The sequence below is a fragment of the Pinus tabuliformis genome, chromosome 9, assembly GCF_031772625.1.
Source record: "Pinus tabuliformis cultivar Carrire ecotype Pingquan chromosome 9, CPIR1, whole genome shotgun sequence".
Taxonomy (NCBI): Eukaryota; Viridiplantae; Streptophyta; class Pinopsida; order Pinales; family Pinaceae; genus Pinus; species Pinus tabuliformis.
Window position 1 is genome coordinate 431,953,644 of NC_142307.1, and position 16,172 is coordinate 431,969,815.

The 16,172-nt window shown below is 33.5% G+C and overlaps 1 protein-coding gene and 1 pseudogene across 1 annotated transcript; one reads left to right on the plus strand and one right to left on the minus strand.

Moving 5' to 3' along the window:
• The first annotated feature begins 3,089 nt into the window (after positions 1–3,089).
• LOC149149008 (xylan glycosyltransferase MUCI21-like) lies at positions 3,090–4,910 on the plus strand (annotated as a pseudogene).
• A 646-nt stretch (positions 4,911–5,556) lies between these two features.
• On the minus strand, positions 5,557–13,543 carry LOC149149009 (protein TOPLESS-RELATED PROTEIN 2-like). Its single transcript, XM_089442354.1, has 25 exons — positions 13,464–13,543; positions 13,180–13,359; positions 11,741–11,857; positions 11,500–11,634; positions 11,269–11,446; positions 11,040–11,136; positions 10,687–10,787; positions 10,431–10,569; positions 10,207–10,316; positions 10,006–10,075; positions 9,752–9,825; positions 9,564–9,659; positions 9,312–9,407; positions 8,849–8,976; positions 8,464–8,698; positions 8,162–8,314; positions 7,984–8,079; positions 7,667–7,816; positions 7,387–7,497; positions 7,103–7,282; positions 6,670–6,798; positions 6,479–6,574; positions 6,189–6,377; positions 5,886–6,055; positions 5,557–5,710 (listed from the first exon to the last, which is right to left on the minus strand). Exons 1-25 carry the CDS (start codon positions 13,541–13,543, stop codon positions 5,557–5,559), a joined length of 3,264 nt encoding a protein of 1,087 aa, XP_089298480.1.
• Between the last annotated feature and the right edge of the window lie 2,629 nt (positions 13,544–16,172).

Below are 16,172 nucleotides of genomic sequence, written 5' to 3' on the forward strand. Positions count from 1 at the left end.
GACCGACTCATCGTGCAGGCAGCATCCTCAACCTGGTAACTCCTCCAGAAGGTGGCATCGAAGGAATTGAAGACAATGGTTTCGTCACCTGGGTTGCTTCGTCTAGCCAGGTGGACAAGGACATGCCCGACTCTCCGCAACATGCAGATTGAGGCTGGTTCATCACCGACGGGTGGCATTCTCGCCTTCGCTCTGTTTGATTTTTGCTATGTGTCTTTGTTTCTGGGTCTCTGGTTATGGGTATGGTTTCAGTTCTTGTTTAAGTTTTTGGCGCTAGCCAACCTGTTCTTAGTTTGCAGCAACAACTCTGGGTTTGATGAGTTCTGTTTTGCCTCTTTTTGTTCATGACGGGCATGACAACATGCGTCTCAGTAAAGCCTTTGCCGGCAATAGCTATGACATGTTAGACTCAGAACATAATTATTTTTTAGCGGGTCACTGTCTAACAAATCAAGTTTTTGAATTCTGTAATCTGGAAATGGCAGATAGTAGGATATGTATGTCTCAGAATCTCTGGCTGAGGGCTGACCTCTGCCCCCTCTGAGGTCTCGACCTCCATGTACATATTTTTCTCTTTTTTAATAGAATTAGTATTTACGCAGAAAAAAATAAAAAAATAAAAAAAATAAAAAAATAAAAAAATATTACTTTGAAGACTAAAAAAATTTAAAAAATTAAAAAATAAATACTACCCTAGTCTATTATTAGATTAATAATATTTATTTGAGAAGTTAATAATTGGAATAATATTATAAAATTAAACTATGGTATCTTTAAATAGGATTTACCATAAGATTAGAAAATATAATATTATTTGAATAATTTATTTAACAAACCTTCACCGTTACCACCTAAGCCTTGGTCTAATCTAGTCGTTCAGAGTTTTTTGAACCGTTGCCTGGTTAAATATAGTCATTGAAGAACCTCCATTCCCTATTTAACTGATCGCTCAGATTTGTTCCTCAACTGGTCAAATATAGTCATTGAAGAACCTACATTTGTTCCTCAACTGGTCAAATATAGTCATTGAAGAACCTACATTCCCTATTTAACTGATCACTCAGAGTTGTTCCTCAACTTGTCCTCACAATGAACCACACCCTATTTAATTGATCGCTCAGATTTGTTCCTCAACTTGTCCTCACGATGAACCACACTAGTTGGTTTGAAACACGTAGATAAATGATTCTCAACTTGTCCTCACGATGAACCACGTTCCTCAACTTATCCTCACGATGAACCACACTAGTTGGTTTGAAACACGTAGATAAATGATTCTCAACTTGTCCTCACGATGAACCACACCCTATTTAACTGATCGCTCAAATTTGTTCCTCAACTTGTCCTCACGGTGAACCACACTAGTTGGTTCGAAACACGTAGACAAATGATTCTCCACACTAGTAGACAAATGATTCTCTATGTGATTTTGCCGAAATTATTCTCACAATCAAATATGGATCACAGAAATCTAAACTCTTTAATCATATTTATATCCATCAAATTACTGACCAAATATTTAATGAATTAACATCATAAACTCAAAGTTAAAATCTTAAATCGCCAATATAAATGCCTCATCTATAATTCACCATTTCCTAATACATCTAAAAAAAATAATGCATTATGTTGGGCCATTTCAAATAGTGTATTAACTTATCTGACATTTTCGATAAAAAAGATAACGATAGTCAAGTCAATTACATATATAAATTAATGAGAGCTATATTAACATATCCATATATAAAGTTGGAATTACAATTTTAAGTGTTCTATTAAATTTGGCCATTTAAGTGAGTGCAATAACCAATCTGAAATATTCAAATTACATTCTTATATATAGAATTTGCTAACAAAATTTCATGAGATTTGTTTATGTGGATGGTGATATTCATTTTAATAAAATTTATAATTTTCTGATAAAAATAAAATTATTATATATAATTTTTTAAATTATAAATTAAATTTAAAATATAAACATTGTATAACAAATTAATTAATAAAATCTGCTAAATTTAAAATAATTTTATATCTCATTACTTATAGAGAAATAATATATAATCAATATAAAGACACTTAAATCTAAAGTAATCTTAAATCTAATGAAGATGATTATTATTTTCTATTAGTTAGTTTTTATATAATAATTATTCATATAAATTTACATAAATATAAAAATACGTAATAAATAAACTTTTATATAATAATTATTCATATAAATTTACATAAATATAAAAATACGTAATAAATAAACTTCTAATGAAGATGATTATTATTTTCTATTAGTTAGTTTTTATATAATAATTATTCATATAAATTTACATAAATGTAAAAATAAGTAATAAATAAACTTAGAAATATGTATAGACATGAATTTATGTTTAATGGATTAGGTTTTTAATATGGATATCAATTACTGAAAAAAAAAATGTTTTTAAGTTTTTTCATTAAATTATAAATTATTGTTCATAAAAAGCATATTATGAACTTGTGAATAAAAGATTTAATTTATGAAAAAAAATTATGATTTTTTTTAAATTATATATTATTTTCATATAAATATTAATGTTTTTTTATACCGAAAATTTTGAGAGATTTATTCTATAGTTCAGTATGATGTGTAACACTGTTAAGCCCTCATCAAAATTGAAATTTTGTTATATCAGAAAAAAAATAAACTATACAAAATATTTAAATAATGTCAATTAATAAAAAAATTTACAATGAAGAAATTAAACCTTTCTAATATTATGTTAAATCAGTATTTAAAATAAATCTATGCTGATTTAAAACACAAAAGTACAGACAAGCAAACTAATATATACCACTGTCATACAGTATGTCATCTCTACGGTATGGTATAGGATAGGGATAAATATCATGAGGCCACATTGCTAAGCAGGTAAGAAGGAAAGAGGAAGACATGATGAGTATGGCTCAGAATGATCTTTTCATTCCACTCTGCTTTCTTCATCCTAGACAGTCTCTGCTTCTGTTTCTGCTCATCCAAACTAAACTCATTCTTCATCATCCTTCTCATCAGATTTGGGACTTTCAAATCACCAAAAAAACCAGAATCATCCGTTCAAATGACTAATCGAACTAATGTTCCAGGGCTAGAGGATAAGGGAACAGGGCAGACAACTCGTGATTCACCCAGAAACAGAGGATTAATATACTCTGGATTGTTGGACATAAATCCAAGTCCAAGTTTAAATTCTTTCTGTTTTTTCTTTTACTTTCATATCTCTTAGGCTTTTGCTGTCTTTGTTGGGTCGATCCCATATTCAAGCTGTGTAAGCCATCCTCGCCCTTGTTTTATGTCTAGATGTTTTCCATTCTTGGTGAAAGATTTGTTTGTGTCAGGTTTTGTAATATGTTGTCAATGAAATATGTCTATTTCTTGTTGCAGATGGCCGCAGCGAGGAGATGGTTTACAGAGATGTATCTTTGCAAACTCGAATTGCTCTCCCAAACCTGAAGCCATCGAAATTCCAGAAAGAGGTCTTCCAGTCAAGATCGAACCCTCAACACTGCTGTGTGAGATGTTCTTCTCTCATCGATGGTAAACACCCACCTAATCGCTGCAATAAATGAGTACACAGGCAAGTAAGTATGATGATGAAACTAATTTATTTTTTTCTGCTTTCTCAGGTGTAGGTGTAGAAAAAGTTAATACAACTATAAGGTATGGCAATGAAATTTTGTGCTGCGATCGTTCACACTTGAGGACAGACGTATGTTATTTGATCGGGGATGTGCGAACCCACACTCAATCTTCCTCTGTTTTCCTTTATTCCCATGAGAATAAAACTACTGAAGAGGAGAAAATCAGGCGATATACACGCAAATGGGAGAGCAGTGTTATGAACACGATTGATGATGTCACTCTCAAACTACTGAGCCGGAGAGATCATGAGAGTGAGCAACAAAATTCGTGCCGAGTGCAGCACTCGGTGCCTGCAGTGGTGTTCTCAACTGGAGGGTACACAGGAAAGGTTTACCATGAGTTCAACGATGGTTTATTGCCTCTCTATATAACTTCTTTGTGTTCATTCTTGAATACCATGAGTGGTAGATGATGAAATACCAAGATATTGTGAAGCAGCTGAGCAAGTGCCCAGTTATTGATTTCAGGGGAGATAGAAGAGTTCATTGTTTTCCAGAGATGATAGTGGGGATCAAAGATACATGACGAGTTAACTGTGGAGTCATTGCTCATGAAAACTGGTAAGACCATCAGGGACTTTCAGTCGCCCCTTGCCAAGGCATATGCTCCCCCTAAATTAAGACCTATGTCTGGATTTACAAACCTGATTAACGAATCCTCTACTGTTCCTCCTTATGGATTAAACACTACTTCTGCATCTATGAACATTAGCAACGTTTTAGTGCCCAGCTCTTTGAAGCCCAAACTCGTAATAATTTCTCGGCCGAAATCGAGAATAATGTTGAATGAGAAATGAATTGTGTTATTGGCGCAGAAAATTGTGATTTTTTTAGAGTTTGTTGTATTAGAATTTAGGAGTTTTTTTAGTGTCATTTTTAAGAGATTTTTGTATTAAAATTATGTGGAAAAATTTGAGGTGAAATTTTGATTTATTTTATTTAAGCTAGTTTTTTTATTATATATATATAGATTCAGCAACTTGGAAAAATTTTAGGGCACTTTTATTGTGCAGAAGTTATCCAAACTTGTAATTTCAATAAATTTTTACAAGATTTTAGAGAAATTAGACAAAAAAAACTTAGTAAAAAATCACACTAAAAACAATTAGAAGAAAATTAGATTCTAATGGGAAATTTTAAATCCCAAACCAACCACAGACATGGTAGAGATGTTCAGAATTTCGAATTCATGTTCAGAATGTTATGATTTTGAATTCTATGATGAGAATGACTCAGAATGATCTAAAATGCTATTTCCACTTTTCTCTATCTCACCTTAATAACATAGAACTAAAATGAAAAAAGAAACCTAACATGACATTTATGCTAATAAACGTCTTAATTTAGCGATGAGACATCACAAGCTCTGCAACATGTTGTATGCAATAAATAGGTGTATTTACTCAAAACTTCTTCAACTCCTACCGTCTTTGTCCAATGGAATTACCCTCAATACAATGACTGAATTGTTATTACTATCATTTTTATCTACTGGCAGTAGACATCCAAATCCCCATGAATCCGAAATGACTTAACGGCTTTGAAAAACTCTCTGCCTTAAAAGAAACACGACAGAGCCTATAAAAACACCAATCCCCATGAATCCGAAACTCTCTGCCTTAAAAAAAACACGACAGAGCCTATAAAAACACCAATCCCCATGAATCCGAAAATCTCTGCCTTGAAAAAAAACACGACAGAGCCTATACTGAAAGATAATCGAATTTACAAAAGGAAAGCCCCTGAAAAGACACTAGAATAATTGGTCACATCATTGTAAACAAACTTGTGGGACAAAACTTGACAATTGGCTATTTGGCAGTTCTTCACTCATTTTCCATGCTGCCTTGGAGGCTATTCAGAACCTTGATTTTTTATTTTATGATTTCAAGGGGCACCTCCATTTTCTAACAATGCAACATCCCATTTACCTTCCGATTCAGTGGGCTCAATCACATGAACACCTCCATCAGTCAACCCTACAGCAAACTGATTAGGTTTAAGTGGATTCGCAGCAATTACAAGAGGATAGATATTGCCACTGCACAAACAAGCCAAACATTTTTTTAGGATTAAATTACAATAGCAGCGTTTAGATATTGCCACTGCACAAACAAGCCAAACAACTTTTTAGGATTAAATTACAATAGCAGCGTTATTTCCTATCGTAGTGCACAGTACTATAACCCCTGTACTTTTATTAAAGAATGCTTTACCTGCTCATGCTTGGTATAAATGCAGAAGGGGAAATACGACAGCGTGGCCTCAGCACTTCAGCATCAAATACACCAATTGAACCGTCATAGAAACTAACATAGATTAGTAGGTTGTCGCATGAGTATGTGGCACTAGAAATACGTGCCAGAAAAGGATCTTCAGGTGCCCACTGCAATGCAACTATTCAGAGTCACTATCTAGTCTTCAAATCTGAGATAAAAAAACCTTTGATTTTTTTACTAAAATCTGACTACAGCATAACTTAGGTAGGAACTGCAATATGAAAAAAGATAGGATCTTACATAGCGTACACATTCCAATTCGGGGGCATTATAAATAGCAATTTGGTTCTCCTGCACAACTAGCAAGTGAACTCTGTCATTATGAAATTGTATTCTTGTATTTGCAAGTGGTGATAATGATTTTCTTGTCCTTGCATGCACAGATTTAGATTTCTGTCTCTCCCATCCATTTATTCCCCATACACAAAGCTGTCAACAGAACATTGATTTGAGTCAAAAGGTATTAAACTGATATCTTATATGGAGAAGTAGATTATGCAGTTAAATTATAAATGAATATGAATATGTACCTGTGCATCAGCTCCGCAGGATATCAATACATTTAAATGTTCAGAAAATACCAAACCAGTGATTCTCTTCTGGTGCCCTTTAAGTTCTGATGTTACCTGTAGTCAAAACTCATTTAGTGGCATTCTATTATCCACATAAAGGGGCAATCAAAAGTACTAGACACTAAAAGGAAATCGTAAATCCACATAACCTTATTTTCAGAAACATTGAAAATTTGAATTGTTGAATCCTCCATTCCAATAGCAACAATGTTATTATCTAAAGGGTTGAAAACTATAAATGTTGCCGCTGGAGGAGGGGCCATGCATTTTTCTATGACCTGCATTAACATGGATTACGAATTTAGAAGACATAAAAATATATATGCTAAGATACAATCATTTCACCATAAACTTCAAGGCTCAAACTGAAGGTTGTTTTCATCCATGTCATGCATGCTTTACAACACTAGATGACAGAAGATCATGGATTTAAGAGACAAAATTTTCTGGACAAAATCATTAGAAAAATAACAAGATTTACTCAGCAACAATGATATACAAAAAGAACATGACAAGATTTACTACTAAAGAAAACACGAAATAAATGCAAGCAACCTGTTAAATATGAAAAGAATACCTCACCTCAAATGTCTTCATCTTGAACAAAGACACTTGACCACCAGAGGCAGACATTAGATATGCATTATTATCTGACAAAGCTATGCAGGGAAAAACTGCTTGTGGACCTCTGTTACTAGTGTCATTTTTCATAAGCAACCCATCAGGAGGTTGCCACAACTGTGGTTGACAATTTGTTGTAGCCTGTCAAATAAATTACAAACGTTTACTCTACTTAAATGCATGGTAACAACGACAAGTAATCATTACAAGTGAAATATAAGCAAATTGTCCATGTAAAAACTGACCTTGCCAGATGGATTCAAATCATTGTGTTGCCATTTCCATAGCTTAAACGTAGCATTGGTGTCCAAAGCTAAGAGTGAGGAACCTGAATATGTGTAATGTAATCTAACAATCTGTAATATGCAACAAAGAAAATCAATATGTAATCTGTTATTGCTATATGTAATATATATAATATGCAATATGTAATCTGTAACTGCAATATTTAATATGCAGTTCTGTGAGATAATGCCATGTTGAGCATTTAACATTCAATCTAGTACATAGAAGAGGAAAGCTTGCCTGTGCATTTGACACTGGATCCAGCAATATGATAGACCTACATTGCGCTGGATCTTTCACCTCAAAAAGTTTCCAGCTCTTCCTCTTGTCTACACCCTCATCTGGAAGCCTTTGTGCTACATCCACCGTGTGACTGCTATGGACACAATTCTGTTGGTGTGTTTTGAACATTACAGTTATTTATTTAGTTAAAATAAGTAATACTGCAAAGCTATTTCACTTAAAACTGATTAACAAAGATTTCAAATTTGAACTAAATAATGTAAAAATATTGTAGAAGACTTGAACATAATACGTCTTCCAGTGGAATAGCTCACCAGCAATATTTCTTGCAAATTTTCCTTTGATTTTTCTGAAGAGATAGGAACAGGGCTAATTCCCTTTTCTACAATACTGGCCTTTCGATGTGGACCCTGCAGTTCAAAGATCACTAAATTAAGTTGCAGCCATGGCTTAGATACACATGAACAATGTATAATTTTGTTTCCATACTACCTTTGTCATCCCGGACCCTAGTGAGACCCCTCTATTCTTCTGCTTACGAAGAAACCTTAGTCCGTCTTTATTAGCTAAGATTTTGACGCCATTATCGTTTGTTGTAACAGCCAACAAGGAACCCTCTTTATTGAAACAGAGATGAGGTCTAGACTGCAAAGAGTGAGAGGAATCGATGAGTAAAATATGCAATCATACTGAAAAAAGTTTCAAACATTTTCAATTTCAACTGAGATAAACTCGATCACATATCCAAATTTTAAAAGGTTTAATAGTAATTTCCATCGAAAGTATCCTTTTACCGGCAAGCAACCCTCGACAGAAGTTGCTAAGAACACAGTGACATTATCCATCTCCCAAAACTTAATTTGATAATCATCTCCAACTGCTAGAATCCTATTCTTTGTTGTATCAAACTTCAGCGGCTCTAAGGACTTGCTTTGAATGCCAGAATACATCCGTTTGATTGATCCATCACTTTCATTCCACTCTAGTAAATATGATTCTCCATCTTTGCTTGTACCACATGAGAAGAGCCTAATCCCAAACATGATAAATCAAATTAAAGAACATGCTTATAAATTCCCTTCACAAAACATTGGAAATTAATTTTAGTTAGCTTATATCTTTGCTCTCCATTCAAACATCGTCATCTATATAAATTTAAATAAAATATCACATAATTACCGTGATCCATCATCACTGTAAGCCATTGTAATGTGCCCATCCCCATGTGCATCATAGTCAATTTGAGATCCCAATTGATGAAACAACCAAGCTTTAATCTTGCCATCCAAAGATGTGGACAAAATGTACTACGATCATTGAGAGAAGATCATTAGAAATATCAGAATAGTTCATAGTGCATTTAATGCTAGCAATATCAAAATAATTCATATATTTCATTTATTGCTAGTTGAGTCTTCCTTACATGGGTTTCTAAACAAAAACATAATTTCAAGCATTACATCTATATGGAAAAATTAGTTACTAGTAATCTTTGTACTATATAAATGCCTATTTATGAAATTCATTTTCTAATTAGTGTAAGCATTATATCTTTATGGAAAAAATAGTTGCTAGTAATCTATTTACTAGGTAAATGCTAATTTGTGAAATTCATTTTGTAAGACTTCCAAAAATCAATTACCTGGATATTTTTTTTATCATTAGCACAAATAGAATAAACAGGGGCTGTGTGACCTTCAAATGTGTATTTTCTATAACCTGTTTCTGTATGCCATACCTACAAAATATACAATAAATTTTTTCAACAAATGTTCAAGCTTATAAACATCCATGATATTACTTAAGGTCAAATGGACAATTTTTATAGCATTGAGTAATCATTAAAAACATATACATTAACGTAATGAAGTCAAGAATCATGTACCAAATTTACCTTAATGGTCATATCATCCCCACAAGTTACAACACATAGTTCTTTCTGAAGGCGCAAAAAGGCAATGTCATTCACACCACCAATATGTGCATTAATCTGCAATGTTGTATTAATATTGTCATTATATCCATGTATAGCATAAATAAATTGCAACACAATGCAATCCATTATTGAGCTTTAATATGGACCTGTAGTTGTTGCCTCAACTCGCCAGTGACAGTATAGAAATATATGTGAACAATAGTCTTTGAAAATGCCACCCCTGCAAGTGAGATTATGTCAATGAACAATATATCCCATATCATTATTCCTAAACAAATAATGGCTTTGCCTACATACAATATGAAGAAATTATTTTTGAAAATTAATATTTTTTGCCTATATAGCAAATAAAAAAATTGTCATGAAGTATAATTGACACATAGAAGGGAAATTTACATACCAACCAATGTTCCACTTGGACTCCACATACATTTGTTCACTGAGACAGTTGATTCTTTCAAAAGGACCTCCTAATCAAATATAAGGAAAATGTGTCATCCAAATTTACGTGTCGCTAAGAATTATATTTTAGTGGAAAAATAAACCATAAGATATGTTCCTTCATGCAAATCACTTAAAAAAATAAATACAAGATTCGTACCTTTCCCTCCATTATGCAATATGATGCATCCCAATATTTAAATGACCTATGATTTAACTTTCTAGGTGATCCCACTTCCCAAATTTCGATGTCCCCACCATCTGTTCCAACTGAAGATATCACCCAGTAGACCATGTTTAGAAATAATTTCTGCTTTAGATTAACAAACTAATTTGATGAGCTTTATAGAATACACAATTCTCACTAGTGAAATTGGACATTACCTAGTAGAATTGTTTGTTGTAGAGGATGAAAATCCAAGCTTACTACATTTGAACCTTGGTTGAGGCTTCTCACCATTGTTTTAGGAGGATCAATTTCCAAGTAAATGTTAGAAAAGTGAGTTGGTCCTACACTTGCAACCTGCAAATAGGAAGAAAATTTGAATTGAATAAAAAGGTTATTAACCTAAGGAATAATATGAAGAAGCCTCCCAAAACAATCATGAACATAAAGGTTAATAGAAATTGTGTTTCACACCTCTCCATGGTGACTAGTTCTGAAACGCTTCACAACAGGTTTAGAATCAACAAGTTGATGCTTGTTTCTACTACTACTTGGTTGAGAGAATGGCATAGCCCCTTCCAGAAAAGAAAAGAAATTCATTTAGAATAGAACATTTGTGGTCAAACAATGCTTATTATATATTTTCTTTTCAACCAACAAGAGCATAGCTAGAGTTCAAATATTAAATACAATAGACTTCTTTTTACTATATCAATGACCTTGACCTTCTACTCAATAAGGAAATATATAGATCATTATATAATATTTATGGATTAATAGATTATCAAATAGTCAACATGCATTTAGAGGTGGTACAAAGGCAAAACCAGTAGTAGTTACTGCATCATGTAGTAAGTGACGATCAAGGTTCACACTCCATGTTGTAGGAGTAGTAGAAGTGTCGTCAAATCCAGGTTGAAATGGCTGCAACCAATCAGATAAAGAGTTTATTCAAACAATAATAGACATAGATTGAGATAAGTAAAGGTTTCATTCATATTCAACAGACAAAAAGAAAAAAATAGACATTTAAGATACAAATAAAAGTTGACTTACAGTGTGTGTAGCAATCAAAAGAAAATCCACCCCATTTTGAATTATCCTCGTAGGAGGATTATTTGGTGGAAGCCTAGTTTGTAGTCCAATCAGTGGCTCACATATATGATCAGTATATAATGTTTTGATATCAAAATTAGGGAGAGGATTTTTGCAAGCATGATGTTGCGAATGAAGAAGGAACAATAGAAAGACAATTTCTTATTGATGAATCAGGGAGAGAAGTAGAACCTTTGATTCATGAGAGTTTTAAGCCTTGAAGTTGGAATGACCGGAAACTTCAACTTGGGATGTATGAGAGGGTTATCTTCTATAAGTTTTTTAATGTTTAACCACTTCAAAGCCCGATGGTACATTGTAACCTCACTACATGTAACCAAATAATAAATTAAATCTTACAAAAAGGATAGAATGGAGAATCTTCAAGGAGACAGTAAAAATAGTATAGCAAAACAATCAGGAAAACAATCACTACCTGAGATCGTCAACTGTAAGTAGTTGTGATATATCTTTATAAATTTGTGGATTGTAATCTTTGAATTGTTTAAGATCATTGTAAAGTATGTCGATGGCTTTAAACCGATCATTCCTGCAAAATGAGAAATATTTATAATCAATTGATCTAACATAATCAATGTCCTATAAATTTTGTCTTATTTTTACATAGAACCATAGAAAAGAACCTTGAACATACATTTTATAAATTTAGAGATTTAAAAAAAAAACAAATAAACCTAAACAACTTTACATTGAGAAACAAAAAGAGAAAATTAAAAAAATATTCTAACATCTAAAAAACCCTAATAAAGTGACCACTAACCCAATAAAATAATTGAAAATTACCATAAATTTTTAACTTTTTTATTCTTTAAAATTTTGAAAAGTGAAAAAACTTCGATGATTACAATACTGCTATATTATAAACTAAATTTCTAATACATTAATCAACACAGGACCCTAACCATATGAAAACCCAAGATTAACCAATATGAAAACCCAAGATTAACCAATATGAAAATAATATTAAATTGCACAAAGTAACAAAACGTTTTGGAGTTTTCGAAACGACTACGCTTAAAAATGGAAACATCAAGTAAAATGTGGGCTGAAACGTTATATATGTTTCTATATAAAAAAAAAAGTATAAATAAGTGAATAGATCATTTAAAAGAAAAACCAAATTTATATTAACTCTCACAAATAATTACATAATGGTCGAGTTTCGATCAAATTTCCGCCAACTTTCAGAGTGAGTCCAAAACTCCATGTTCCTAAATTTTCTGTGCAACATAGAAATAATAAAAAGAAAGTAACTATACAGTGATATGAGGTTTAACTGTAAGTTTCAGGGGTGTAACTCACGAGATTAGGGTTTAAATTTCATTGAGTATATATATGACATGTTGTGTCTTGGTTAAAAAAGTAGGGGATCTCATAGCGGACGTCTCGGCTCTTATTGAGATTGTTGAGGCATAAATTTCCTGCTATTGTGAAGCTTGCAGGGGGTTGCACGTAGAGACATAAGTTAGATTTAAAAGAAAGAAAAAAAAAAAAAGGACAAAAAAGTAACTGAACCGGGCCAAATATTTGGCAAGCTTCTCATTTTCATGTAACCAAGGAATTCCAAATGCCATTCACAGTTATGAAATGATTAAGCACCATTACCAAACATCTGCTTCCACAGATAGAAAGCATAACCTCCTAAAAATGTTGAAAACTGTATAACCTTTAAACTGTCGAAATCCTCCTGATAACCTCCCCATTCACAGGCATGCAAAAAGGTCGAAAAGCAACCACCCATCATAGACCAAGGCCAAATAATCAACGACCAACCATGAAAGGAATCCAAAATCTGTCAATTCGACACTTATGAGACTGTCAGAGGGAAAAAAAAGGAATAAAATAACTTACCGTTTGAGTGCTTCAATATATTTCTGCATCCTGATCTCAAAGAACAGCTTTACAGATTGCATATTTTCATTGATCTTGGTAAAACCCAACAAGTAGTGTTCAACCTGGTCGAATTTTCCAGCCATCACTAGGTCTTCAACATACTTCTGGTTCAGGAAAATCCCCGAATCTCGCTCCAGCCTGGGGCGCCATGCATGCCGTGAAAGGGTCAGGTGACTGTGGACGTACCAGGTTAAGACAATGCAGAAAACAAAGTGATGTCAAAACGCAGAAAACAAACTTACTGGTGGACCGTCTCTGTGTACTTCTCCTCATCAAGGTACTTCATCACTATGAAGAGCAAATCCTCTTTCAAATCAGCCATTGTGTTTTCTAGGTGCGGCGGTACCTCCAAGAATTCTGCAATGGCCCTAGTGGCCTGGTGTACTAGCCAGCTCTGGCGCACGGATATCCAGAAAGGTGACAAAAGCTTTCTTAGTAAAACCTGCCCCACGGGCCACAACTCATCTTCCTCGGAAGAAGTGCCGACCAGAAACGAGTTTTAGGTTAGGTCTCCGGCCCGTCCCTTTCTCTCCAATATGATGGGAACTCCAAATGTCAGTCCTGTCGATATCACATGTTCAGATAACTCAGTTAAACTATCACATCATATACAACTGTCCGTATCACAGTACATGCACCTTTCACAACTGCTTATCGTCGGACAAATTCATTCATTAAACCGCCGGAGCCCCGGAAACCCAGTTCCCTGCAGAATCGTTGCCCTTCCGGGACCATCTGATGAATTGACGGGGAGTTGTCTATAATGCGATTTTTTGGAGATTTTGGTGACGGAATCCGGCGGAAGAAATTGAGGTTAAATCTTGATTTGTTGCAGTTAAAATGGTTTTTTAATTACATATTTGGATTCAGCACCCTTGAAAATCTCTGCGACGCTTTCATTGTGCAGAAACTAGCTATCAAATTTGCGATTACAATAAATTCCTACCGAATTTCGACCGGAAAAACCCACCAGAAAAACTTTCAAAAAATCGCGTTATAGACAACTGCAATTGACGGCGGGTCACGGCCGGTCCGTAGCTACCGTCGTCGGAACTGCGGAGAGCTCGCCTTCAAGTAAACTCCCATGTGTTTTTCAAAGGCCCATTACAACAAATAGATGAAGCGCAAAAGAAGTGGCCGTGGCTTTGAATATCAGATTTCTTGTGAGCCCCGTTTATTACGCCAACATCAGTTAGGCACACCGTGATTTTGTTTAATTTTGCTTATTATGATTTTATTTTTGGACAATTAATTATTTAAGATTATTTTAAAAAGCAGTTGAACAATTATTTTTTTTTCTCCAAAGTTACAGAAATTTCAGTTATATTTTAAAAAATTTGGTGGGGATTTTTGTAAATCTAAATAAAAACTGTTAAATTTAGTAATTTTAGGTGCTCTAAAGGTTTTTGATGGTGCTAAATCTATTTCTACCATCAAAAACATATTCAAACATTGCATCTATAAGATTTTTTCAATTTTTTTCACCCAAATTCTAATGACTTTTAGCCATCCAATAAATTCCTCCACCTCCTTAAACAATTCCTTTTAAAAATGTAAAAACCCACCACCCAAATTTTGTGAACAAAATCAGGGTAAATTAAAATTTTTAATTTTTAATTTTTAAAAATGAAATAATAAATTTTATATAAGTACACATTCATAATATTTTTGGTTTTAAATTTCCATTAATAGATAATCTGGTATCATATTGTTATTATGGTATTTTTAAAGGATATACATCTGTTGAGATCTGAACCGAGGACCTTATTATCTTTATCTACCATGCTTTGCCAAAGTAATTTACATTTAAAAGGCTCCATATAATAAAGTTAAATTTGTAATTAATAAAGTACATATAATTGTTTCATTGTTATCTGTTTCACTATAGGCTAAAAATAATGTTTTTTTGCCCCAAAAGTTATGGAAATTTGGGTCATATTTTGAAAAAATCTTACAGGTATTTTTGTAAATCCAAGTAAAAGTTGTCAAAATTCATAATTTTAGGTGCCCACTACATTTTTGATAGCGTTGAATCTATTTGCACCATCAAAAACATGATTCAAACACTGCATCTACAAGATTTTTCGAAATTTTTTTCCCTGGAGCCACTTTTGGTCGTCGGGGCAATTCCTCTGCCTAGGTACACGACTCCATTAGATTTAACTATTTTTTTGTTAGATATCATTTTTGGGATTCAACTATGTTAAGTAATTCATTCAACTATGACCATTTCCACGAGAGGTAAGTCATTCAACTATGACCATTTCCACGAGAGGTAGTTGTAACTCACTAATTTCTCATGATTTTTGAATAGTCCACTTAGCGCTCATTGCATCAAGTGATACTCACACGGGTGAAGAAGTGGGATTGAAATTAGTGAAATGAATCACATAGCGTCAATCATCACTTCCGGGCTTGCACCAAGTAACTAGGACTTCCTTCAAATTATTTTTTAGCAATTATATCAAATATTTATATATTTAAATTGAATAATAATAAAAATGGTCCATTGATTTTGCAATTTCATTTTTTGGGCATGTGATTATAGTTGGATTTTTTTCTAGTTAGCTCTACATTTTATGGAGGGCAGGGATGGCATAATATTTCTTGACCTCCCTCATGTGGTGACAAACAAACAAAAGGACAAGAAATATTACCTTTTAGTAGATTTTCAACTTCCCACCATGCCAACTAGATAATCAAATGGAATGTGTTTGGTTGGGTTTTTGTCACATCTATAACTAACCGATGTTGGATTGGTCATATCTTCTCACTCCCACAAATTCCTTAAGTGTCCCAAGCCTAGCATAAGTGATGGGAATGTGATTTTGGATAATGAGAATGGAACTTACATCACTTCAGTTCCTCATGCTCCCACCATCCTCCATCTCACTATGGTCCTTTGTAGGTTAAGTGTCCTATGTCTCTTTCTCTCCCTTTTTGTCAAGTCC

What these genes read in the sequence shown, in the direction of transcription:
- LOC149149009 (XM_089442354.1), bottom strand. Translation starts at nt 13,543, where the DNA reads ATGGCTGATTTGAAAGAGGATTTGCTCTTCATAGTGATGAAGTACCTT. An exon ending in GAACTAGTCACCATGGAGAG is followed by an intron (nt 10,570 to 10,686) that starts GTGTGAAACACA and finishes TCCTATTTGCAG; the next exon opens with GTTGCAAGTGTAGGACCAAC. An exon ending in ATTGCATAATGGAGGGAAAG is followed by an intron (nt 10,076 to 10,206) that starts GTACGAATCTTG and finishes ATATTTGATTAG; the next exon opens with GAGGTCCTTTTGAAAGAATC.